The sequence below is a fragment of the Jaculus jaculus genome, chromosome 7 (assembly GCF_020740685.1).
Source record: "Jaculus jaculus isolate mJacJac1 chromosome 7, mJacJac1.mat.Y.cur, whole genome shotgun sequence".
Taxonomy (NCBI): Eukaryota; Metazoa; Chordata; class Mammalia; order Rodentia; family Dipodidae; genus Jaculus; species Jaculus jaculus.
In genome coordinates this window covers 104,833,683-104,860,689 of record NC_059108.1, presented here as the reverse complement: position 1 = coordinate 104,860,689, position 27,007 = coordinate 104,833,683, and the positions used below count along the sequence as shown (strand labels likewise).

Below are 27,007 nucleotides of genomic sequence, written 5' to 3'. Positions count from 1 at the left end.
TGGAGCCACCAAGCCTTCCCTTCCCGTCCTTTCTCTTTCTCTGGCTCCTGCCCTCAAGCGGGTCGCGGGCTAGCCGGGGACCGCCGTGGCGACCAGATGCTGCACTGGAGCGGCCACCGACCCCGAGGATGCTGCCGGGGCGGGGCGGGGCGGGGAGGGGAGCGGGCGGCGGGCGGCGGCGGCCCCGCCCCGGCAGCCGGGCCGGTTCCCATGGGGATCGCAGGCCGGGCCTCCGCTCGGAGCCCGCCGGGACGGAGCCGGCCCGGGACCGAGCCAGGCGCGAGCCGCTCGCTCCCCGCCGCGAGCCCCAGGTGTCTCCTTCCGGAGGGAAATGACACCCGAAATTAGAACCGGGGAAGCCCTTCGCCCTTGCGGTCCTCCTGCCGGCTCATGTGTCTTCTTAGATCGGATGAACTGTAAACATTAAAAAGATAGATTATCTTACAGCGCCTACTTTTAGGATGGTGCGCTGGCTACTGAACTTGACGGCTTATGTAAAGCAGGCGACTGGAACTGGGTCACCTGGCAGCCACCTCCAGGCTCCCACCCCTGATGGCGGTGTCATTTGCGGGGGGCGGGGAGCGGGGGCAGGGCGGTCCGCAGGGATCCACTCCTAATTCTTTAGCAAGTGCCCTTGTTTCTCCTCCAGCGCCCTGACGACAGCCCCTACCTGGTGCACTTCCCTCCGTGCCAACATCTCGTAAGCGCCGTTTAAAAGCTATGTAAGAAAATCCATTTTAAGATTTATTCTTCTGTGATGGAGAAGTATGAAAAAATCGGGAAGATTGGAGAAGGATCCTATGGAGTTGTTTTCAAATGCAGAAACAGGGACACGGGTCAAATCGTGGCCATCAAGAGGTTTCTGGAATCAGAAGAGGACCCTGTCATAAAGAAAATCGCCCTGCGAGAAATCCGCATGCTAAAGGTAACTCACTCGCTTCTTTAACGTGAATTTTCAGCGGTGAAAAATCAAAGTGAGTGGGGCTGTGTTCATTGAACGTGGTGGGTTGTGGATACATCTCCTTCCCCCAGGGCCTTGTGTCCTCCATCGCCGAAATGGATGTCTGCGAACAGGTACTAATGATGTAAGGAAGCAAAGGTGCCCAGGTGGAGATGAGGGATAAAGGAGTTTTTGGTCATAGCGATAAAGGATCTCTTATTTTTATTTCCAATATCTTTTCTCTGGTATCACCTGCAGACCTATATTTTCTTTTCCTTCATAATAATTTTAAAATTTATTTTATCCCCAGCCCAGACCTAGATTTTCTAGAGCCATGATACTTCAACATATGAGAACTGAAAACTATTTAACTTGCTTGGTGTCAATTTTCACACACACACACACACACACACACGCACACACACACATATGTGTGTGCGTGTGTGTGTGTGTGTGCGTGTGTGTGTGTATGTATGTATGTATGAGAGACAGACAGATAGAGAGAGATGGAGAATAAGCACGCCAGGGCCTCTACCCACTGTATAGGAACTCTAGATGCATGCGGCACCTTGTGCATCTGACTTACGTGGTCCTAGGGAATTGAACCTGGGTACTTTGGCTTTGTAGGCAAGTGCACTAACCACTGAACAACCTCTCCAGCTCTGAACTTCTATTTTCTGTTGGCATTCATCCATTAAGGGTATTAAGTCATTCACCTGTTTTCAAGCTGCCAGAATTCTGGCAGGCTTTCATGACACCTGGTGGTCTCTACTGCTGACCTGTCCAAAAGCATGGTGGTAAATAAGGGAAAGGTGACTTTCTCGGAATTAATTAGTTAACTTTGGGAGAGCAGCAAGTATGCAGTCTTCATTACAAGATAAAAATGTTTTCTTCTTATTGAAAGAAGCTTTTTGTTTTTGTTTTTTTTTGAATTTCTGGAAGTGGTCATTGAAGCCCCAGCGTAGGACGTGACATGTATGGATACAGTGGGGTCAACTTTGCTTGACAGCGTGGCCTCGCTGTTGTTAGCTGTAGGGAAGAGTGACTAAGGCAATGAAAAGTGAGTGAAAATTCAGATTTGCTCTTATTCTTGTATCACCCTTTACTTCATACCATTCTAAACTTCCTTTCACATGGATTTAGTGTGTGGGGTCATATCTATATTAGGGTCCTGAACGGGAAGTACCAAGCGATGGCTAAATTAAAAAATGGGTAGATAACAAGAAAACTTCTGCCCTGGGCTTTGTGATATTCTTTCTTTCTCTCTCTCTCTCTTTCTTTCTTTCTTCCTGTTTTTGTTTTTTTTGAGGTAGTGTCTTGCTCTAGTCCAGGCTAACCTGGAATTCACTATGTAGTCTGAGGGTGGCCTGGGATTAAAGGCATGCGCTACCATGCCCAGCAGGTGGGTTCTTCCTTTGTCTTGCTTTATAATATTCTTTTAAAAAAATATATTTTACTGCTGGGCATGGTGGTGCACGCCTTTAATCCCAGCCCTGGGGAGGCAGAGGTAGGAGGGTCACTGTGAGTTTGAGGCAACCCTGAGACTACATAGTGAATTCCAGGTCAGCCTGGGCTAGAGTGAGACCCTATCCCAGAAAATTAAAAAAAAAAAAAATTTACATATTATTTATTTACTTTTTTGAGAGAGAGAAAGAGGAAAAAAAAAAAGAAGAGACAGGGAGAGAGAGCATAGGCATGCCAGGGCCTCTAGCCACTGCAGATGAACTCCAAACACATGCTGCGCCTACGTGAGTACTAGGGAATTGAACCTGGGTCCTTAGGCTTTACAGGCAAGTGCCTTAACTGCTATGCCATCTTTCCAGTCTGCATTGTGATATTCTTAACTAGTAGGTTGTTGTTTATTCTGAGAAGACGTCTGCCAAGTGTCCTTCCAGTGGACACTCCCCTTAGAAGGGTGAACCCGGCAGGGTTTGCTCACCCACTGCCAAGACCCCTCTCCTTTGCCCACCATTACCCAGGGAGAGGTAGCCACCTGGTCTGATGAGCTCTTGGGCATTTTTGCTTTCTCAGGGGGAGAGGTGATAACTACATTTCTTTTTATTTATTTGTTGCTACTGCTTTTTTACTATTATTAATTATTGTTGTTGTTATTGCTTTGTGGTTCTGAAGATCAAGTCCAGAGTCATGGTCCTTCTAAGTTAGCCCTCTGGCACTGAGCAATACTCCTATCCTGACAATTGCATGTCAAGGGATTTATTTACTTCAAAGAAAAGAAAATGTCTCTTCTAGGCTATGGAGATGGTTAAAGATAAAGTGGTTAAAGGTGTTTGCTTGCAAAACCTGATGGTGTGGGTTCGATTCCCCAGCACCCACATAAAGCCAGATGCACAAAGTGACTCATGCATCTGGAGTTCCTGTGCAGTGGCAAAAGGCCATAGTGTGACCATTTACACACACATACACTCTCTCTCTATTGGTCTTCTGCTTGCAAATAAATAAAATACTTTCTAAAAAAGAAAATGTGCTAGTAGAGTGGTCTCTTCTGCCTCAGAAGGTCTCCTGTGAAAGCCCTCCTCTAACCTCTCATCGCTGTTTACAAGCGTCACTCCCTGAATTAATTGTTCCTTCCAGGACAGGGACCTAGCCTCTCTGTCCCTCTGTCCTCATGGCACACTCCTTGGCTTCCAGTAAATGTTCTTATTTAATGCTTTTAAAAATTAACAAGCTTCAGTTGAAGTTTCCAGGTATAGTGGTACACACTTTTAATCCCAGCGCTCAAGAGACTGAGGTAGGAGGATCATCATGAGTCAAGGCCAGCCTAGACTACAGTGTGAGTTCCAGATCAGCCTAGGCTGGACTTCAGTGAGATACTGACTTAAAAAAAAAAAATTAAGTTGTCATTTGAAGACTTAGATTTTATGGATCATTGTAATTTTTTTTTAAGAGATTAGCGTAGACTTGCTTTTTTTCTTTTTTGAGACAAGGTTTCTATATCAATTACTTTCTTGTTGCTATGAACAAATACCTGACCAGAGGCAACTTGAAGGAAAGGGGTTTGTTTCAGCTTATAGTCTCAAGGGGAGGCATTCCATAATGGTGAGGAAGGCATGGAGACAGAAGTCTAACTGGTCACATTGCAGTCAGGAAGCAGGAGAGCTGAGCAGGAAGTGGGGCCAGGTTAGAAAATGTAAAGGCCCGCCCCTAGTGACCTACTTTCTCTAGCAAGGTTTCATCTCATAAAGGTTCTGTAACTTTCCCAGACAGTTCCACCAAGCTGGGGAGCAATGTTCAAACACATGAGTCTATGGAGAGACATTTCACATTCAAACTAGTAACAGGTTCCTTAAATACTGGGATTATAAATTCATACCACCACACCTAGCTCTTCCCAATGTCCCCTTTTTTATTTTTTGAGAGAGGGTCTCCCTGTGTAGCCTATGCTGGTCTGGAACTCACTTCAGTCCTCCTGAGTGCTGGAATTACAGGCATGTTCCCCACATCTTTCTTAATTTTGGGGGGCGGTGAGGTTTTGAGGTAGGGTCTCGCTCTAGCCCAGGCTGACCTGGAATTCACTATGGAGTCTCAGAGTGGTCTCTAACTCATGGCGATCCTCCTACTTCTGCCTCCCCAGTGCCGGGATTAAAGGCGTGCGCCACTTTACCCAGCTTCTTAATTTTTGTTGTACTGGGGTGATTGAACCCAGGGTCTCACAAACTAGGCAAGCACTATACCTCTGAGCCACACTCTCAGCCCAGTCAGGCTGTAATCACCACCACTTCCTAGAAGAATGGATATTTTAATATTAAAATAGGAGAGTTTTAAACCGGGTGTGTTGGCATGTGCCTTTAATCCCAGCCCTTGGGAGGCAGAGGTAGGAGGATCGCCGTGAGTTCAAGGCCACCCTGAGAATACATAGTGAATTCCAGGTCAGCCTGAGGTAGAGTGAGACTCTACCTTGAAAAACCAAAAAAAAAAAAAAAAGTTTTAGGGAGAAAAAAAAGCACTTTTCCTAAGAGCGAATAGTTAAATATAAATAAAGTCTAGTTTTACTTACAGCCATACATTTCACACATGGTATGTGGGAGTGTGTATAATTGTATGTATTCTCTTTTCACTATTCATTGGTGAAAATGCTGACATCATTTACTTTGTGCATTCTAAATCTCATTATCATATAGACTACATCTGGGAACAAAAAGATTTCCCAGAGCAAATGATATCTTACAAGACCAATAACTTATAAAACAAAATACTAGTAATGAATGCCAGTTTCCTATAATGGAACAGTCCTTGGAATTTTATATTACAATAGAATTTGGTTTGTATCCAACTTCATCGAATCTCTGTGTGTATTTTTTTCCAGTGTGTACTTAGCAATGTAAAACAATGCCAAAGAGTTACTACAAACTCTTAAAAATTATAGTTGTTTCTTCGTGTGTCTGTGTGTGTTTGTATAGGTCCATGTTTGTGTAGGTCCATGTGTATGTGGATGTGGAGGTCAGAAGAGAGCTTCAGATGTCATTCTTTTAAAAAATATTTACTTACTTACTTACTTACTTAGAGAGGGAGAGAAAAAGAGGCAGATAGAGAGAAAGGGCAAGGAGCTAGGGCCTCTAGCCTCTACAAACAAATTCCAGATGCATGTGCTACCCTGTGCATCTAGCTTTTCTTGGGTACTAAAGAATTGAACCTGGGCCATCAGGCTTTGCAAGCAAGTGCCTTTAACCACTGATCACGTTGGTAAATGCCTCTAATCCAAGCACTCCAGAGGACAGGGTTCAATTCCCCAGTATTCACATAAAGCCATATACACAAAGTGGCTCACGTGTCTGGAGTTTATTTGCAGAAGCAAGAGATCATGACAAAACCATTCTTCTCCCTCTCTCTCTCTCTCTCTCTCTCTCTCTCTCTCTCTCTCTGTCTCTTATAAATAAATAAGTAAAAATTAAGAAGACTCCTTGGGAGAACAAAGATTAGGAAAGGTACATGGGCTTCGGGTGGGAGTGTTGCACGCGTGATCCGTACTCACCTGTGGCTTTAGTTATGTAGTAGTGGCTTGTGCAGTGCTCAGAGGAGCCCCATTCCCTACCTACTCCCTGCTTTCAATAGCCTCCCAGTGGGGAGAGAGTTGTGTGACTACATGGTGACAGGAGCTGTGGGTGAGGACTTCAGGGTCTGATCCTGCTCTGAGCTGTTGAGGGCCTTGGGCAGGCTCTAACGCTTCCTGGAACCGGGCCCACACCCTTATCTAATGACTTCTGTCCCGGCCTCATGTTGCTTCACTGACTTTTTACTGAGGGCAGAGGGCTCTCGCGCAGACATGGCACAGTGGTCAGCCACCTCCAGGACGCAAGAGCAGAAGAGTGAATGCCAAAAGGAGAGGAGGACACAGCAGAGAGAACTGCACAGGGATCCGAACACAAGGGACGGGGTAGAGGCAGAAGTGGCCCAGAGGCTCCCCAGAGGCTCTGCCTGCAAACATGAGCCCAGCGATGCTGCCAGGCAGTCACCATCCCGATGCCAGTCAGCATCGAGATAAATGGGATCCCCAAGGTTCCCTGATACCCCAAGTGTTTACTAAGTCCATGTTTGAATGACCCTTGTGCCAAGGCACCATGCCACTAAATGCCACCAGAGTACCTCATAAATGCACCTTAGCATAACAATCTAATTACAATAGGATAATTTTTCAGGCATCTGCTTGCCTCATATAAGTTGGAGGAACATTTTCCAACTCAGCACAAACCTCAGTGGGAAATCCTTTGCCACAGTAAATTTTGGTCCTGGAAAAATAAAGACAAAGAATTAGTCCTCTATTGCTAAAAGGAGCTATTTGTGGATTCCTTTTCTTCAGTTGGTTGATGAAAAATGGGTTGGTAATAGATGTCTACAAATAGCTGTAGTTATGTACAGGTATATACATCCATATGTATGATTTTTAATGATTTTTACAGTGTATATAAATAGCTCTGTTCAGCATTGTTACGCATTTTAGGAGAGTGGACTTACGAACTGTAACATTTGGGGGATCACATTGGTGCCGGGAGTGTACAGCACTGGCCAGAGCTCGCTATGTGCTATAGTGCTGTGTGCTGATTGTACCACTGGAGCTGGCTACGTATGCCAGTGGAGACTGGGGCAAACTGGGCAGTGTGTCTCTGAGGTGGAAATAGCCACTACTCAGCACCTTCCCTGGCCTGCCCACCCTGGGGTGCTAGATTTTCAGTCCTTTTAAAAACAAGAGAGCCAGGTGTAGTGGTGCGCACTTTTAATCCCAGCACTTTGGAGGCAGAGGTAGGAGGCTCACTGAGAGTTTGAGGCCATCCTGAGACTACATAGTCAATTCCAGGTCAGCCTTGGCTAGAGTGAGATCCTACCTCAAAAAAACAAAAAACAAGACAAGAAATCAGGGACTGGAGAGATAGATCAGTAGTTAAGGCACTTGCTTGCAAAGCCTAACTGTCCAGGTTCTATTATCCAGTACCCATGTAAACCCAGATACTTGAAGTGGCCCATGTGTGTGGAGTTCATTTACAGCAGCTGGAGGTCCCGGAACACCCATTCTCTCTCTTTGTCTCTGTCTATATCTCTCTTTCAAGTAAATAAATATATAAAAATAAATATTAAAAGAATTTTTTAAAACCATGAAATCAGAATTTTATGTCAAATCTTTGAGGGATATGGTTCTCTACAACTTTTACTTTTTTGTTTGGGGATGGCCCTGAACTCAAGGTCATTCTCCATTCCTACCTCTCCTTCCCCAGTGGCATGTGCCACAATACCCAGCAAACCTTTTCTTTTGAGAGAAAAATTCAAAATATGTAAAAGTAAAAAGAACAATGCAATGGATACCTGCATACCTTTAATTAGATTTGTTCCTCAACAGTTAGAATTCTCCTTTATTACCTTTCTATCTCTGTTTGTCCCTCTGTCTCTTACACACATACACATGTTTTTGGCAAAGATATCTCCCTACCCATTAATCATGAATCTACTAGAACAAGGACCTTTTTTTTTTGGTAATTTTTTTTTTTTTTTTTTTTTTGGTTTTTCGAGGTAGGGTCACACTTTAGCTCAGGCTGACCTGGAATTCACTATGGAGTCTCAGGGTGGCCTCGAACTCTTGGCGATCCTCCTACCTCTGCCTCCCAAGTGCTGGGATTAAAGGCGTGCGCCACCACACCCGGCTTTTTTGGTAATTTTTTTTTAATGAGAGAGAGAGAGAGAATTGGTGCACCAGGGCCTCTTGTCAGTGCAATCAAACTCCAGATGTGTGTACCACTGTGTGCACATGTGTGACCTTGCAGCTCAGCTTTTTAGGTAAAGTCTCACTCTAGCCCAGGCTGACCTGGAACTTATTATGTAGTCACAAGGTGATTCTCCTACCTCTGCCTCTCAAGTGCTGGGATTAAAGGCATGTGCCACCATGCCTGGCAGACTTCTTTTTTTAATATAAGCAGATTGTGATTTCTACATTCAACTCAATACTATTATTTAATATAAAGTCTATGTTCAAATTTATCCTATTGTTTCAATGATAGCTATATGCATAACTTAAAATGTATAAAAACATATATATGTAGTTGGCTATACATATATAAAACTTCTACCCAGTGGTTTTAGTATCTATTGGTGATCTTGCATGAATTAACTATAGTAAGAGTTATTTTAACATAGTTTTCCCATAATTCTTTTAACTAATTAGTTATGATTTTTTTTAAATTTTATTTATTTATTTGAGAGTGACAGACACAGAGAGAAAGACAGATAGGGGGAGAGAGAGAGAATGGGCACGCCAGGGCTTCCAGCCTCTGCAAACGAACTCCAGATGCGTGCGCCCCCTTGTGCATCTGGCTAACGTGGGACCTGGGGAACCGAGCCTCGAACCGGGGTCCTTAGGCTTCACAGGCAAGCGCTTAACCGCTAAGCCATCTCTCCAGCCCTAGTTATGATTTTTCTATAAAAAGAACTTTATCCCTCTACACACATATTTTCAGTATCACATATTCATGAATTTTATTTTACTTTATTTAGTGTGTGTATATGTGTGTGAGGGGCATGGGAATGGCATGGCACAAGTGTGAAGGTCAGAGGACAGTGTTCAGGTTGGTAGCTGCCTTCTGTCTTGAGACATGGTCTCTGGTTCACCACTCCCTTCTGTCTGTGGGACGTTCTTCTGTCTCTGCCAACCTTCTCATCATAGGCCCATTAGAATCGCAGAAGCCCACTGTAGCTTCTGGCATTTATGTAGGGTCACAGGATCTAAATTCATGTACTCAGACTTGTGTAACAAGCAGTCTATCCACTAAGCCATCTCTTAGCCCCCATTCTTGAATGTTTTAGTTCAACACTTTTCACACTGTTGTGACTGCTGTTATTCTTTATGAGTTCTAACAGTGTCACATGCACACATGCATTTCGCTATTGGGGGCCCCTCCAATCTGCTCCAGTGTCCTAACATATGTCCACCATTCTTGGATAGTGCCTTAGTATGTGACAGGCATGACAAAATGTTTCAGACTCATCCTGTATTGTCCAATAAGCAACCATTTCTCCAGGGTTCCCTGATTCCTTTTGGTGTTAATAAAATCTCCTGAGTTTAAAATGGTAATTAAAAAAATAAAATAGGGGCTGGAGAGATGGCTTAGCGGTTAAGCGCTTGCCTGTGAAGCCTAAGGACCCCGGTTCAAGGCTCGGTTCCCCAGGTCCCACGTTAGCCAGATGCACAAGGGGGCGCACGCGTCTGGAGTTCGTTTGCAGAGGCTGGAAGCCCTGGCGCGCCCATTCTCTCTCTCTCCCTCTACCTGTCTTTCTGTGTCTGTCGCTCTCAAATAAATAAATTAATTAATAAAAAAATATATATTTAAAAAAAATAAAAATAAAAAAATAAAATAGTTCTGGAGAGATGGCTTAGCAGTTAAGGCATTTGCCTGCAACACAAAAGGATCCCGGTTTGACTCTCCAGGACCACATAAGCCAAAAATACAGGAAGGGAGCCTCATGCATCTGGGGTTTGTCTGCAGTGGCTGGAGGCCCTGGCATGCCCATTCTCTCCCTCCCTCTCTTTCCCTCTCTGCCTTTTTCTCTCAAGTAAATAAATAAAATATATCTTAAAGGAAAAAAATACCATTTAGGTTCTCTAAAACTGCTCTGCAGATACTGTTAGGCGCCTTTTTGGGGCCTTAGCATTGCGGGGCTTTCCTCCTGTGCGGCCTTCTCATCTGGGTCCAACAGAGATCGGCCTGTGGAGTTCATTACTGACCCAGAGCGCAGGTAGACGCTGTGCGCTTGTGTAAACTGGGTGTCAGCAGTGTGGAAGACAAATCAGCGCATTTCCTTGCCCACAATTGGAGAAACCAAACAGTGGCTTATCATCCCCTCTCTCTATTTGTTCAACAAGTGGAGACCTGTTTAATTTTATTTTTACAAGATAATGTACAAACTGTAAATAGTAACAGACTGTTTTGTTTGTTTGTTCGAAGATGTTTTGGCTTAGCTCACCAAAGTGTTTATCCAGAAAGACTGTTTTCCTGCTGGGTAGTGAAATCCTAAGTGATAAGCTGCCAGGCAAACAGTTCAAAAACAAAAGAAACAGAAATCAACAAGCTGGGGTGTATCCATGCTCAAGGTCCCCAGTTTATACAGAGATTAAACCCACAGCACTGACTGTCAGTGTCCAGGGATCTACACATCCTGCCACTGAGCTGAGCTCCGTAAATAAAATAGCACATGACAGGGGGAGGCCGAATAAGTGATCTTGTTTGTTTGTTTTTTCAAGGTAGGGTCTTACTCCAGCCCAAGTTGACCTGGAATTCACTATGTAGTCTCAGGCTGGCCTCAAGCTCATGGCAGTCCTCCTGCCTCAGCCTCCTGAATGCTAGGGTTAAAGGTGTAAGCCATCATGCCTGACCTGAATAAATGAAATTTTTACAAATAATTTTAGATAGATTGAGGGTATGCTGAGGATCAAATCATGCATGATGAGTTAATAATACGTATATTCCTGAGTGTGATGTGATATTTTGACACATGCTTACACTGTGGCATGATCCAAATCAAAGTACTTAGTATATCTGTTCCCATAAATGCTTATTTTCTTTGTGGTGGAAACATTTTACAATCATCTCTTTTATCTATTATGAAATATATGATAATAATTGCTAACTATACTAACCTTCCTGTGTAGTAGAATACCAGAATTTCAGAATGAACAATTTTGTAATTCGTTCCAATAAAAATTCTTATTTTTCCATTAAGTTGTTTTTATTTCCAACCAATAAAATTGCTAGCTAGACAAATTATATCACATGTAGTTACAAAGCATCCAAACCACACTAGAAAGTAGTCATTTTTTATGTGAAATGGAAAGTTTTGTGTGTTTTTTTAAATGTGTCAAGCATGTGATTTTCATTCTGACTTTTGAAAAAGAAAATGTTTTCACTCACCTGTCTATTTGGCAGGAGTAATGTTTTAGGCCACAAACTTGCTTTGAGCAGGCATATTTTCTTTCTAATCATTAACCCTCTTGATTACTTATTAACCTTACAAGCCCTGTAGTAAAAGCACTGGTAGGTAAAATGCGTGGATTTAAATCCGTGAGCTCCATCTTCCTTTTTATTGCAACAATGAAAGGTAGGTGTTTCTAAACCAACCAACGCTGTCAGCCGCACAATAAGATCCGAACAAATTACGTGCTTGGTAGCTGTCAGTATGTTGCTACATTCGTCGTTGGCTGGGTAACAATTATTTTTCATTGTGATCACAGTTGTACCATTAGTTCTTTCATAGTACTTTCACAATAAAACAGATCAAGCATCCGCTGCATGCTTCGCTGCCCTGTGCTGGGTTTTGAGAAGCCCAGGTGTGTGGCCAGAGGACCAGGCTGGCACATTCTGTCCCTCTGTGTTCCAGCAAGCCAATAACAAACCTCAGGTCCTGGAGCTCCCTGCAGGGTGAGTTCCGCTTTCTCAGTACTCCTCAACTCCATAGCCTTCCCTTTAGCTGTCTCACTAAATGGAATGCTAGCCAGAGTCTTGGGTAAAGTCTCCCTTTCACAGAAGCAAATGTTCCAGAAGGATCTCCTGGCAACCCTAAGAGGAATGAAGAATTTTCTGCTCTAAGCTTGAGATGGTGGCAATATAAATATATATCTTTTCTATAATGAAAATAACTTTACCCACAGTGATCTATTAAATAACTCTTTGAAACTAACTTAAAAATATGTAATTTTGGCTGGGCATAGGGGCGTATACCTTTAATCCCAGCACTTAGGAAGCTGAAGTAGGAGGATCACTATGAGTTCAAGGGCAGCCTGGAACTACAGAGTGAGTTCCAGGTTAGCCTGGGCTAGAACAATACCTTACCTCAAGAAAAAAAAAAGTAGGGGGCTGGAGAGATGGCTTAGCAGTTAAGGCACTTGCCTGCAAAGCCTAAGGACCAAGGTTCAATTTCCCAGTATCCATGTAAGCCAAATGCACAAGGTGGTACATGTGTCTATAGTACATTTGCAGTGGCTAGAGGCTCTGGTGTGCCCATTCTCTCTCTGTATCTGAAAAAAAAGGGGGGAAAAAAACAAAAAAATATAATTAACTTTGTTTTAAAACATAGTGAGAGGACTTATGAAAATCATTTTAACCCATTTGTATGACAGTAAAAAATTCCTAAATATACAAAAAAAGAAAATTACAGAAGAAGGTAACACAAAAAGAAAGTCTACCTTGCCTTTCATTTCCCATCCTCCTTTCTCTCCCAAACAACCATAGTTTCTTATGGCTCATTCTAGACTCTTTTGCTTGCCCAAGGTCATTTATTACCTTTCACAAAACACACATAAATGCAATCATACTGTATGCTACTATGATTTCCCATCTACAAAATAGTATATTTCAGCAAGTCAACACATGGAGACAGGCCTGCTCCTTATCACCTGCACAATATTGCATCGTCTGAATATATTTTAAAGTCCCAGGGATGTCTTATTTAATTGCTATTAATGGGCATTTGGATTTTTCCAGTGTACACATAAAGCTTTGAATATTTGAGGGACCGCTGAGGATAGACAGCAGGATTTTCTTAAGGGATCATTGGGGCTGGTGATCAGAGACTCCAACCTTCTGCTCCGGGTTCCAAAATCTTTTAGCTGCCGAAGATGCAGCACTGTGTGAGGGCTGCTGCTTCCCTGCACATACCCCAAAGGGCTGGGAGAGGGCAGGAGAACAGGGGAGGAGAGAAAGCCCGGGCAAAAAGCATCAGGGCCTCCAGCTCTTGAGACCTATAATCTTTGAGAAGGAGCCAGGACTAATTATGACAAAGGGGAGAGAATAACATCACTGCTCTCCTTACAGGGTGGGTGGAGACCCATGAAGGATTCCTACAAAAGTGTTTAGAGTTAAGTTCAAAATTTTTAAAGGATTATGAAAAATGTTTTACTGAGATAAATATCACTTTTTAAACTTTAGTTTCTGTTCTTTTGTTACCACAGTTATGAGAGAAGAGGAATGCTTTTGAAAGGAAAACAGGAAACAATCATTGAGAAAATGGCCTGTTGCTTCTCCCAAGTACTGACACGAGATAAACATCCCTTTACTCCTTCTACAAAGAGCACAGAGTAGACACTTGGTCCCCAAAGGATAGGAGAGACCACAGATGTAGTGACTGGCATATTAGTCAGTCTGAAAACATGTGGCCCCTGAGAGCCCCCTAGAGACCATGAACTCTGTACTTTCAGGAAGCAGGCATGGTGAACTAACTCACTTCATAAATAACTTTTTTTTTTTTTTTATTGGTTTCACATTTCCCTACCTTAGGGGGAAAATGTGGGTACATTAAATATTTCCTTTCTAACTCTAATATGAGCAATCAATAATGGGTGGGTGGTGGTGACAGTGACTCTCACTAGGCCTTGAGGTCAGGCAGTGACAAAGAGTGATTAGGATTGCAGCGAACTAAAGCACACAGGCATCTAGATGGACTGCTGCTCTCTGCACTGGCTCTTGAATGCCTCTGAGATAATAGGCTGGGTTGCTAGATCACTAGCACTTGCCAGAGGATCCTGGTAACTCGGATTCTAAAGGAATGTTTCTTTTTAAATTAAATTTTTTTAAATTTTATTTTACTGAGAGTGAGACAGAAAGAGAATTGGCATGCTAGGGCCTTAGCTACTGCAATCCAACTCCAGTGCTTGTGCCACCTAGTGGGCATGTGAGAACTTCCGCTTGCCTCACCTTTTGTGTGTGGGGCTTACGTGGGATCTGGAGAGTTCAATATGGGTCCTTAGACTTCACAGGCACGCACCTTAACCACTAAGCCATCTCTCCAGCCCTCAAAGGAATATTTCTGATGAGTAAGTGTGATAACTAATACAGGGCCCCCATAGTACTGTGGACTAGGAAAGACAAACAACAGGCCTGAGGAGTTAGGTCCTGAGCTCATCACAACAGGTGGGTGGCCAGTGAAGAACAAGGCTAATGACAGGCACAGGAAAGTCCAAGAAAGATATGTGACATTCTTGAATATTTGGAGGAAACCAAATGGATCACAGGTCAATTTCAATTGGGAGAAGAAATATGACAAAACCAAAATTCAGGCTGGAGAGATGGCTTAGCAGTTAAGGTGCTTGCCTGTGTAGCCTACGGACCCAGATTTGATTCCCCAGTACCCAAAAATGCAAGGTGGCGCATGCATATGGAGTTCGTTTGCAGTGGCTGGAGGCCATGGCGTGCCCATCTTCTCTCTCTCTCCAATAAATAAAATAAAATAGAAAACTCTCTCTTTCTCTCTCTCTCTCTCTCTCTTTTAGGAGGGAGAGAAAATGCCTCACTTAGGAGCATAGTGTGAAACATTGATACTCATAGTTCAGAGAGAAAATAGAAGGTAAACATGGCAGTAGCAAGGGTGAAATGTACACAAAGAACTAAACCTGAGTCTAAGCAGGCTTTGTTTTAATGGAACATAGCTGAAGGACAGTAGCAATGGCCTGTAAGGGACCACTGAGCCCCTTCAAAACTAGCCAGCACAGGATAGACTGCTGAGAAATAAGACTGGCCCTGCGGCTGTGGCTTCACACACCCACAACTAGGAAGCAGTTAAATTAAACAAGCCACAGCATCTTTGCAATGCATGTGGTAATTGAGTTTGGTTTGTCTATTAACGTAACTCGTCTGTATACTAACATGTTGAGTAAGTCTGTAAACAATCCATCCATATTGTTGCTTCTTGTCATCTAATTCCTCTGTAGGTCCCTAAAGAAGCCCCTTCTGGGGCTGGAGAGATGACTCAGGGCCAAGAGCAGTTCCTGTGCAGAGGGCTCCGGGACAGCCCCTGAACATGACTCCCCAGAAAATAGCTGTGTGTGATCACCCACACCTGTCACCTCAGTCCTGTGGGGAACAGAGACCAGAGAATTGCTGGGACTCAAAAACAGCAGATTCTACAATCAATGAGAGACTCCATCTCAGGAAAACATGTGGATGAATGATGTAGGGGCACACTCCCTCTGACCTACACACACACACACACACACACACACACACACACACACACACCTTCTGTAGTGAGGTGGGAAGATTTAAGCCCTTATGAATGCAAACATCCACAATGTATTGCAGCTGTGATTGAAAACTATAGAGTATGGTTTTTAGGACCAGAGGTGCCCTTCTGAGCTCCCCACTGAGAGGAAATTAGTTTGAGGTGATGAATTCACAGTCATGCTTTTCATCTACTTCTTCCACTTTGGGGTCACAACACCTCCAAGTAAAAGTCCATCCCTTCTGACCACTTCCTCTAACATGATATTCATACAGCATAATGCTCTAATGTCTTCTCTTATCTTTAGGGACCTACTTCCCTTTTCTCTTCTTCCTCTTCATCCCCACTCCTTCAGTCTGGTGTTCTTGTTCTTTGGACCCCTTGCTGTCTACCTCACTCTGTTTATGGCTACCTGATGCTGAGTCCCTGGCCTTAACTTCAGCTCTAGCTCCAGCCATCCTACAAGTCTACTTTGGCATCTCAGAGTCATGCTAATAGAAAGGGCTGAGAACAGCAGTTTCTTCTTCCCAACCTGCTCCTCTGCCTGTGATGATGTCAGCATCCCTCACTGTACAAACCCTTGTGTCATGTCACACCTTCCCTTCCCTCACCTTCCCTCACCTCTTCACCTCAAGTTCATCACCACACTCTGACTGTTCTGGTATCAAAATAGCTCAGAGCAGTGCCTTTCTTGCTCTCTCCCACCTGCGTGCTGGTCCCAGCCACTGCCATCTCTTACTTGTCCATGTTTGCCTCCTCCAAAGCCGTTCCAAATCCTGCTGATACTATGAGCTCTTAAATAACCAAGTGATATTGTGTCATAGCTTGCTAAATTTCTAGAATTAGAAGAAAGTGGACATTTCTTTTCTTTTTTCTTTTCTCTTTTCTTAAGAGTGAGAAAGAAAGAGGCACACCAGGTCCTCAGCCACTGCAATAGAACTCCAGACGCTTTTGCCACCTAGTGGGCATGTGTGACCTTGAGCTTTCCTCACCTTTGGGTGTCTGGCTAATGTGGGATTTGGAGAGTAGAACATGGGTCCTTAGGCTGCGTAGGCAAGCACCTTAACCACTAAGCCACTTCTCTAGCCCTGGAAGTGTACATTTCTCAGCATGGCCTATAAGGCCCTCCAAAACCTATGTTCAGACTGTCTGGCCAGAAATCATCCTTGAATTTCACCTACAAGGCACATTCTTTCAGCTGCTTAAGTAGCCCAAGCTTACTTTAAGCTCCGTCAGGTAGCCTGTCTGGAACACTGTTTTGCACCAGCATACCTCTAGAGGCCTGGTTAGTCCTTACCTTTAAGATTCAGCTCAAGGCCACTTAAAAAATTATTTATGAAAGAAAGAAAGGCAGACAGAGAGAGAGAGAGAGAAAGAGAGGCAAACAGAGGCCTCTAGCTGCTGCAAATGAACTACAGATACATGCGCCACTTTGTGCATCTGGCTTACAGAGACTAGGGAATTGAACCTGGGTCCTTTGGTTTTGCAGGCAAGCGCCTTAATCACTAAGCCATCTCTCCAGCCCAAGGCCACTTTCTTAAGGTCACTTTCTCTGAGGCAGCCTGATTCATATGAATAGCAGCACTTCTTTATTTGATGCCTGAGTTCTTGGTCTAATTTGCCAGTGTTTCTAGTGCCAGAGCAGTGCCTGATGTCAAACAGGTGTCCCATAGGTATGTGTTGACATGTGAGTGTAGCCAAGACAGGGACTGACTTCACGGGGACGTTATCTAGAGCCTGGTGCTCTGGAGAAGTTTTAGCCTGCTTGGAATCCTAGTAACTAAGAGGCAAGTAAATAATAAGCATTTAATACTTGAGTCACTAATTATGACTTAGTTTACTGTTTGATCTTTCTAAATTAAAATTATTTTAAAGTAAGTTGAGAAATAAGTTATAAACTATTTGCAGTGACTTGAAAGCTATCTCTTGATGGAAGATAGGAGAGACAAGTCGTTTAAAATTCATGAGGAGCCTGGCTGTGTTGCTGAAGGCATTGTAAGTCCTCAGAAGAAGTGATTTGGCAATGTACACCACAAGCCTTACATTGTCTATTTGTTTCTGAAAGCTGGCCATGTATGGTAAAAACATACTCAAAGCAAAGGGGAAATAAGGAATCTTTTTGGAAAACAATTTGACCATATCTATTTAGAATCATAGAATTATATTTAGGAGCTCTAGCTCATGTTCAGTTCATGAGCCATTAGCATTTTCTTTCTTGCTTGTACTTTTTTTTTTTTTTTTTTTTTTTTTTTTTTTTTTTTTTTTTTTTAAAATTTTATTTATTTATTTATTTGAGAGCGACAGACACAGAGAGAAAGACAGATAGAGGGAGAGAGAGAGAATGGGCACGCCAGGGCTTCCAGCCTCTGCAAACAAACTCCAGACACGTGCGCCCCCTTGTGCATCTGGCTAACGTGGGACCTGGGGAACCAAGCCTCGAACCGGGGTCCTTAGGCTTCACAGGCAAGCGCATAACTGCTAAGCCATCTCTCCAGCCCTTGCTTGTACTTTTAAATATCTGTTTATTTACAAGCAGGGAGAGGTGTGGGGGAGAGAGAGAAAGAGAGAGAGAATATGAATGGGTACACCAGGGCCTCTAGCCACACTGCAAATGAACTCCAGATACATGTACAATTTTGTGCATTTGGTTTTATGTGGGGACAGGGGAATCAAACCCAGGTCATTAGGCTTTGCAGGCAAGCACCATAACTGCTGAACCATCTCTCTACCCACTTTTTTGAGACAGGGTCTCCTGTAGCCCAGGCTAGCCTTTAATTCCGGATCCTCCTTGAACCAATAACTTAATAATTTTCCAGAGATCTTTCCTGGACCAACCCTCATTCTTTTTTTTTTTAAAATTTAATTTATTAGTTTTCATTTCAGTGAATACAGGCAGTTTGGTACCATTATTTAGGCTCATCTGTGATCTACCCCCTCCCATTAGACCCTCCTTGTTAATGAAAATGGGTCTTGCATTGTGGAGTTAGCCCCCAGTTATTAGTATGATAAATGTCTCTGCAAATCATGACCCAACATGTGACTCTGACATTCTTTCCGCCCCCTCTTCCGCAAGATTTCCCTGAGCCATGTTGGGTTCATTTTTGGTCTGCTTCAGTGCTGAGGTGTTGGGGACCTCTGAGGCTTTGGCTCTCTGATTTGGTAGGAGTTGATTTTTCTCTGCGTTGATCTCCTTCCCCTTTGTGCTGGTATCCAGTTCACAGGAAAACATCACCCTTGCTTATTTCACCAGTTGTCCTTAGTTTCAGTTGGGCCCCTTTTGAGGTATGTTGGGGCAGCTCTCTTCTTAGGATCTGCATCTATCTGGAAAAGAGAAGCAGATTCTCCAACGGAGAGTAAGTTAGCACCCGGAAAATTGAGATAACACTTACTTTTTTGATAGACAGTTTGATAGGTGTAGGCCCTCTTATACCCCGTGATTGATGGTAGCTTGATATTGTAGAGTGGGCTTGTGTTTGGGTATGGTTCTGACTTGTTTCCCAGCTCCAGCTAAGGGTCTAGTACCACTGAGTGGATCAGTTAGCCAAATCAAGAACAATTGATTCCTCACCATGGCTGTGTACCACTATTGCACTTGTGTGGGCATCACATCCGGTTATTTGTTGCTAATTAGGTTAAACAATGTGTTGCTTGGACAGATCTTGGTCATTTCCCCCAGTCGCCTATGTAGCGCCTTCTGGCACTAGACACGCTGACTGTCTGGGGACTGACTCTCTCCTGGCTTCCAGCCATGTCATTCCATTTTACGCGTCTGCTGTGTATGGAGTCTTCAGCAATAGGGTCTTATCACTGGCCTTTCCAACCCTCATTCTTATATCAGATGTGCTTTGCCTTGATTTCACAATGTTTGTCATTTCTGTAATCATTAATCCATACTCCCTTCAGTATTCCAAGCTTCTTGAAGGTAGAGGGCAATACTTGCTTAATTTGGCTTGATCGCTTTAGCACAGCACCTTGGGTAACTCAAGATATTTAAATAATTCCTGGATAAGATGAATAGGGAAAATAATCTTAAGAGCAGTTTTGGGCTGGGGAGGTGGCTCAGTGGTTAATGGGGCTTGCTTTCAAAGTCTGCCAGCCCTCTTTCAATTCCCAAGTACCTACATAAAGCCAGACACACAAAGAGCCATATGCATCTGGAGTTCATTTGCCGTGGCAAGGGGCATGGGGTGCCCATACTACTCTCTTTCTGTCTCTGTCTCTCTCTCACATACAAACACACACATGAGTTAATATAATAAAAATGTTTTTTAAACATTTACTTAATTAAAAGATAATATTAATAGTTAACCTTAATCAAGAGGTCATTGTATACATGGCTTTTCAGTGGTATTCTCTATAGCCCTTGAGCTTCCTACTAGCCTCTTAGTAAATTACAAAACAAAATCTTAATTAGAGGCCAGAGAGATGGCTCAGCAGCTAAGGCACTTGTTTGCAAAGCCTTAAGGACCCAGGTCCAAATCCCCAGTACCCATGTAAAGCTAGATACACGAAGTGGTGCATGCATCTGGAGTTTGCTTGTAGTGGCTAGAGGACCTGGTGAACCCATTCTTTCTCCTCTCTCTCTCCTTGCAAATAAATAGATAAATAAAAGAAATGAGTTGGTTTTAAATTTAAAAAAACTTAATTAGGCAAATATAGTAGTAAACATCTATAATTCCAGAACTTAGTCAGGAGGCTAAGGTAAGAGGATCACAAGTTCATAGCCAACCTCAGCTCCATAGCAAAATCCTATCTAAAAAGAATAATTTAAAAAAAAAAAATTAAGGGTGTAGGGACATGGCTCAGTGGGTAAAATCCCATTGTTAATCTAGGCATGAGGAACTCAGAGAACCTGTATTTAATCTCTAACAGCCATGTAAAAAAGCCCACGGTGGCCACACAGTCCTGTAAATCCACTCCTTCAGGAGGTGGAGTATAGACTGGAGAATCACTGGGGCTCACTGATTAGCCATTCTGACCTAAAACATCAGCTCCAGGTTCAGTGAGACTCCATCTCCAGGAAATGAGTGGATGGATGATAAAGACACCTGATGTTCTCCTCTGACATGCGTGCACTGTCATCTGTACACATATGTGCATACACTGTACATACACACCACACATCATACATACGCATACCAAAACAGGCAAACAAACAAAAGAAAAAATAAAGAAATCTTATTTACACTAGCCCCATAGTGGAAAGAACATGCATATACTTGAATAGAATGCTAGGCAGCTATTTAGAATCCGAGTTTTCAGAAGGGGTAAGTAATGTAACAAGATGGGAGCAAAAGCAGCTACTGCTCCCACTCCAACCACTCTATGCTGCCGTGACAGTTCCATCGCGGTAGCTCTTCTTGGGTTCTAGCCATGGAAAGCTCTTCTAGTGCATTCTGGCTACCAGCGTCAAGCAGGGGGTGACGGACAAAGAAAGTGGCAGCTGGAAGAGGGGAGTTTTTGAGTAAGGAAAAACTGAACAGTCCCGAAAGAAAGAGCGGGAGTCTTCCAGGAGTGGGAAACTTTCAAAGGTTTGGGATAGAGTTTAAGTGATGAGGCTAGAAAGTTCAGTAGAGGCCAGAAAAGAGCTACTTTGGGTCTTTCCTGGGGATGCTGTTGCTGTGCCCTGAAGCGATGGGATAGATTTGGGCATGTTGGAGGTGCCAGTCTTGGTACCCAGGGATGGGTTGTTTTTGTTTGAGTAAAACTGATGCATTTCTATTTTTGCTTACTGCTGCAGTCAGGTTCACATTGCTGGCAGAACTCACTTGACCAAGAACAGCTTGTGGAAAAAAAAGGTTTATTTTGGTTGACAGACTTGAGGGGAAGCTCCACGATGGCAGGGAAAATGATGGCATGATCAGAAGTTGCACATCACCCCCTGGCTAACATAAGGTGAACAATAGCAACAGGAGAGTGTGCCAAACACTGACAAGGGGACACTGGCTATAACACCCAGAAGCCTGTCCCCAACAATACACTGCCTCCAAGAGGAGTTAATTCCCAAATCTCCATCAGCTGGGAACCTAGCATTCAGAACACCTAAGTTTATGAGAGACACCTGAATCAAACCACCACACATTTATATATATATATATATATATATATATATATATATATATGTATGTATGTATGTATGTATGTATGTATGTATGTATACACACACACACACACACACACACACACACACACACACACCCCCCTCTAGCTGTATGTATGTATGTATGTATGTATGTGGCTAGAGGTGAACTTGGAGACTAGATATAGAACACTGAAAATTAAAAGACTAAGATTTGAAACCTTGGCCTCATAATATCATCCTAAGCCAGGCGTGGTGGCACACGCCTTTAGTCCCAGCACTCGGGAGACAGAGGTAGGAGGATCGCCATGAATTTGAGTGAATTCCAGGTCAGCCTGGGATAGAATGAGACCCTACCTCAGAAAACCAAAAAAAGATAAAAATAGAAAAGACAAGACAAATAAATCCGAACCAATGCCCTTCATGGGTTTAAGGAAACAGTCAGTTCTCACCTTCTGGAAAATCCTATAGTTCAAGCTAAAAGTTTCCAGGGCTGGTAACATAAACGTGCCATTTTATAGACTGGAAGGCCCTCTGCTGTGAGACCCGGATATGACTAATGGACTGCTTTGGTTTGAATGACAGCATTCTTTCCAAAATTCATGTTGAAACTTAAGCCCAAGGCAGCAGTATTAAGAGGTGTGGCCTCCGGGAGATGATGAAGGCACGAGGGCTCTGCCCTTATGATTGGGGATTCACACCCTATTAAAAGGGCTCAAGGGCCCCTGATGTCGCTCAATGGTGGAGCATGCATTTAGCACACACAAGGCACTAGGTTTGATCCCCAGTACCGCACAAAATAAATGTTGAAGGAAATGATTTCTTCCTTTCTACTGTACACCATGTGAGGACACAGCCACAAGGTGCCATCTTGGAAACAGATGGCAGCCTTCCAAAGATACGTCACTTTCTGACACTCTCCTAGGAGTCATATCCCCAGGTGGGAATGAAGAAGCAAATCAGGGTGGTGGGCTAGCAAAAAAAAAAAGAAAAAAAAAAAAAAGGAAAGAAAGAAAACAAAGAAAAGAAACAAATCCACAGAGGAGGTTCTGACTCCTATAAACCCCCTAAGCCTTGCAGAGTCCTAGCTCTGGAGCCCCTCCTGTCCCAATGGGAGCTTTTCTGCTTTCTTTCACCTTTCTTTGAATAAAATTTGTTTGTTTTGAGCCGGGCATGGTGGGGAGCACCTTTAATCCCAGGAGGCAGAGGTAGGAGGATCGCCATGAGTTGGAGGCCACCCTGAGACTATGTAATGAATTCCAGTTCAGAATGGGCTAGAGTGAGACCCTACGAGGGGGAGGGGGAGTCTTTATTTTTACTGAACCTTTCGTACTCTGATCCTTTATTGTGTTAAGAGAAAGAGCTCAGCTGCTCTTGGACCCAGCTGTCTCCAAACAGTGTCATGTCTTTGTAATCCCAGCACTGGGGAGGAAGAAATGAGACCCTCCCCCCAGAAAGGGAAAGCTTTCTAGATAGACTGACCCAGAGCATTCTGGGTTCCAGTGAGAGATTCTGTCTCAAAAAATATGGTAGACAGCACCCATGAAAAGCCAGATGCAGTCCAAAGCTTGTGGCTGTGCTGACAAAAGGCCCTGTATCAGAAGGTTGTCCCCTGGCCCACACACACACGCGTGCACATGCAGAATAAAAATGAAAACAGAAAACAAAAAGGGAGGAGGTACTGATGTATGTATCTCATGAATGATCCCTGAAGATTGCATGCTGGGTGAAGAAGATCAGTCTTAAAAGGACAAATGTTGTATGGCTCTACTGTTGTGAAGGACCCAGAGGAGTCAAAATCATAGGGACAGAAAGCAGAATGGTAATTGCCAGTGCGTGGGGAGAGGATGGAGTGAGAGGTTATTAGGCTTTGTGGGGTGAGCTCTCAGTCAGTGTAATGGACAGGCATTTCAGTTTTGTGAGTGAGAAGAGCTCTGAAGGATGGTGGTTACAGTTCATGTAGGAGAGTACTCAGTGTCTGATCTATATGCTGAGGACTGCTTAAGACAGCACATTTTATGTTACATGTGTGCTAGAGTGTTTTAAAGCTGGGGAGAAAAAGCTAATATGATAAAGGCTACACTTGATTGCAAAACTCTTAGAGAAAATTATTTGGTGATTGCTGTGGGTTGAGTGTGGAGTGTCCCTCTTGAGCTCATTTGTTTGAGCATTTGGACCCCAGCTCGTGGCATTTTGGGAAGGTTATGGAACTTTACAAGCTGGAGCCTAGCCGGGTGTGGTGGCACAAGCCTTTAACTCCAGCACTCTGGAGGCAGAGGTAGGAGGATCGCCGTGAGTTCGAGGCCAGGTCAGCCTGAACCAGAGTGAGACCCTACCTTGGAAAACCAAAAAAAAAAAAAAAAAAAAAAAAAAGCTGGAGCCTCCCTGGAGGAAGGGGTCAAGGGAGGGTAGGTCACGAGGCTTTACAGCCCAGCTGCACTTCCTGTTTGCTATTTCCCCGACTGCAGAGGCCGTGTGATCATCCGCCCAGGGCGGGCGCCCGCAGTCAGGCCTTTCCTGCCCTGACGCTCTGTATCCTCTCAGGCCAAAAGAAGCCCTTCCTCTCTAAAGATGCTTTCTGTCAGGTGTTGCTGCAACCAAAGGCCTGACAGAAGCAGCTGAAGGAAGGATTTATTTTAGCTCACAGTTCACGGTTCCGGTCCATCACGGGGAGGAGAGCTTGATGGCAGAAACATGAAGCCGCTGGCCGTGTTGCAGTCCTAAGCCCGAGTGGTGAGCGGTGGGCTCGGCTCCCTCTCTCCTGTTTACGCAGTCCCGAGCCAGGCAGTGGTGCGGCCCAGTCGGGGCTTGTCTTCCGCCCTGAATTAACCTACTCCAGAATCTCCCTCCCAGCCCAGAAGTCGGCTTCCATTATGATTCTAATCATCATACCAGGCATTTTGTCATGGTCATGAGGAAAGTGCCCAGTACTGTGATACTGTCCAGGATGATTAGGAGAAAGGAAAAGTGCCAGCCATTAAAAATCACACATTTAACGCAGTGGACCAATAGTGATGGTTTATTAGGTTACTGAAATAAGAATGGGCCCTGCAGAAAGAGAACCAATGCTAAGAAGTTTTTCCTATGTTTTTGTTTTTGTTTCTTTTAGGTAGGGTCTTGTTCTGGCCCAGGCTGACCTGGAAGTCACGGTGTAGTCTCAGGCTGGCCTCGAATTCACGGCAATCCTCCTACCTCTGCCTCCCAAGTGCTGGGATTAAAGGCATGCGCCACCATGCCCGGCTTATGATTTAAAAAAATTTTTTTTTGTACAAGTCTCTTATTCAGAACAACAACAACAAAAGATCAGGGTCTCATTGTGTTTCTGATCATGTACAGAGGGGACAGGGAGCCAAGCATGAGATTTTTCTCTGCTAATGCCAATGTTCATTCCTACCTGCATCAGTAACCCTTCTCATCACTGTGACCAAATACCTGGCAAGCAGCAGCTTCAATGAAACTAGCTTTATTCTGGCTGGCAGAGGGAGATCATCATGGTTGGGAAAGCCCAGAGCGGGAGGCAGCTCTAGACTGTGGCTCCAGGGGAAAGGCTTCCAGCTCACATCCTGGTGCAACAGGAAGCCAGGGAAGGGGTGGGGAGTTGTCACTGAGCTTACTTTCTCCTTTTTTCCCTTTTTATTCAGTCTGGGACCCCAACCCATGGCACGGGTCTTTCTTCCTCATTTAATCACTTCTGGAAATGCCTTCACAGTCACACTCAAAGGTGTGCCTCACCAATGCCCTGGGTGTTTCTTAATTCAACCAAGCTGACAATCCAAATTAACCATCCCACTGACCTGCCGTTTAGACACAGACTTGCAGGGACACTAGGCTGGACAGTCTCCCTTGTCCTCCTGTTATAAAATGCTATCAACCTAGGAGATGTGCTTTAGTCACACACCCACAGGTCATTATGGAATGCTTGTTATGCACCAGGCCCATGATGGAGATGCAGTGCTATCATTTTAATTAAGCAAGAGATCAGTTTTGGGGCTGGAGAGATGGCTTAGCAGTTAATGCACTTGCCTGCAAAGCCTAAGGCTCCAGGTTTGATTCTCCATGTCCCAAATAAGCCAGATGCACATGGTGGTGTATGCATCGAAAGTTTGTTTGCAGTGGCTGGAGGTCCTCATGTTCCTACTCTCCCATGCCTCTCTCTTCCTCTTCCTCTCTCTGTTTGTAATAAATAAAGGAAAAAGAGATCAGTTTCAGACAGCATGGATGTTATATATCTATTGCACCCATAGGATTTAACTATTGTCTCCAGGGGTATCTATGACACCAAAGGACTCTAAATAACTGTGTGGGCAGTAATTACTAAGGATTACATATTAGTTACTGCTAAGTAACCGTGAAAGAGCAGTCTGTTGGGGGCTGTCAGCAACAGAACATGGCACTAGTCTAGGGAGATCTCCTTAGGATGGGACATTTGACCCAAGCCTTGAAGGTTGAGCTGTATTAAATCTCCCTCCCTTTGCATTCCCCTGTCTCTGCCAGTCTTTTCAGACTTCTCTGCTTTCACAAACCACCTAGGTTTCAGCCATGTTTTCTTTTAAGTTACTTCAAATGGCCCATAGAGGATGATGGCTACAACTACAACCTGCTTCAATCCAAAGAGTGGACTCATGGAAGGAAAACAGCTTTCTTTTTATTGGACCAAAATTAGAGAAAAATTCTTTCACAACCTAGATTTACCACCCTCCTTTTATGTTTTCAGCAACTCAAGCATCCCAACCTTGTGAACCTCCTGGAAGTCTTCAGGAGGAAGCGGAGGCTTCACCTGGTGTTTGAGTATTGTGACCACACAGTGCTCCATGAGTTGGACAGATATCAGAGAGGGTAAGTGACCCATCTCTTACCAACCCGACAAAGCCCGCCAGGATTTGGCAGGGAAAAGTAGCAGCAGTGACTGCTTTAAGATTACGTAAAACAGGCCTGGAAAGACAGCTCAGTGGTTAGAGGTGCTTGCTTGCACATCACTGGGGCTCCTCCAAACTGTAGCTCCAGGTTCAGAGACTCTGTCTCAAGGAAATTCACAGAAGAGGGATAGAGGAGGCTATCTGACATTCTCCTCTGCCTTCCACATGTATGCATCTGCACACATATGTGTGTACACCACACATACTACACCACACATACTATATATGCACATGCAAAAAAAAGAAAAGAAAGCCGGGCGTGGTGGCGCACGCCTTTAATCCCAGCACTCGGGAGGCAGAGGTAGGAGGATCGCCATGAGTTCGAGGCCACCCTGAGACTACAGAGTTAATTCCAGGTCAGCCTGGACCAGAGTGAGACCCTACCTTGAAAAACCAAAAAAAAAAAAAAAAAAAAAAAAAAAGAGGAAGAAAGAAGTGCTAAATAGAGCATGACCACAGGCTTATGTCAACCTATGCTACAGCTATTCTAGAAGAAAGGAACTTCAAAAAATGGTAGCATCTCGATATAAAGTCCTTTGAGACTCTGATTGGCTCAGCTCAGGTGATGCAACCATCCTGGGACCA

General features: G+C 44.0%; 1 protein-coding gene across 7 annotated transcripts in view; it reads left to right on the top strand.

Annotated features, from left to right (window-relative positions):
- Positions 1–246: 246 nt before the first annotated feature.
- Positions 247–27,007, top strand: part of Cdkl1 (cyclin dependent kinase like 1) — a 52,824-nt gene continuing 26,063 nt past the window's right edge. For 3 of the 7 annotated variants that reach the window (XM_012947750.2, XM_004649166.3, XR_006638191.1), the window contains exons 1-2: positions 261–925; positions 26,221–26,342. In XM_012947750.2, the coding sequence (XP_012803204.1) occupies positions 758–925; positions 26,221–26,342 (290 nt within the window). In that variant the 5' untranslated portion in view covers positions 261–757. Of the gene's footprint in view, positions 926–26,220; positions 26,343–27,007 lie in introns of all 7 variants that reach the window. The other 4 variants (XM_045155484.1, XM_045155481.1, XM_045155482.1 and 1 more) reach the window with 4 other exon arrangements.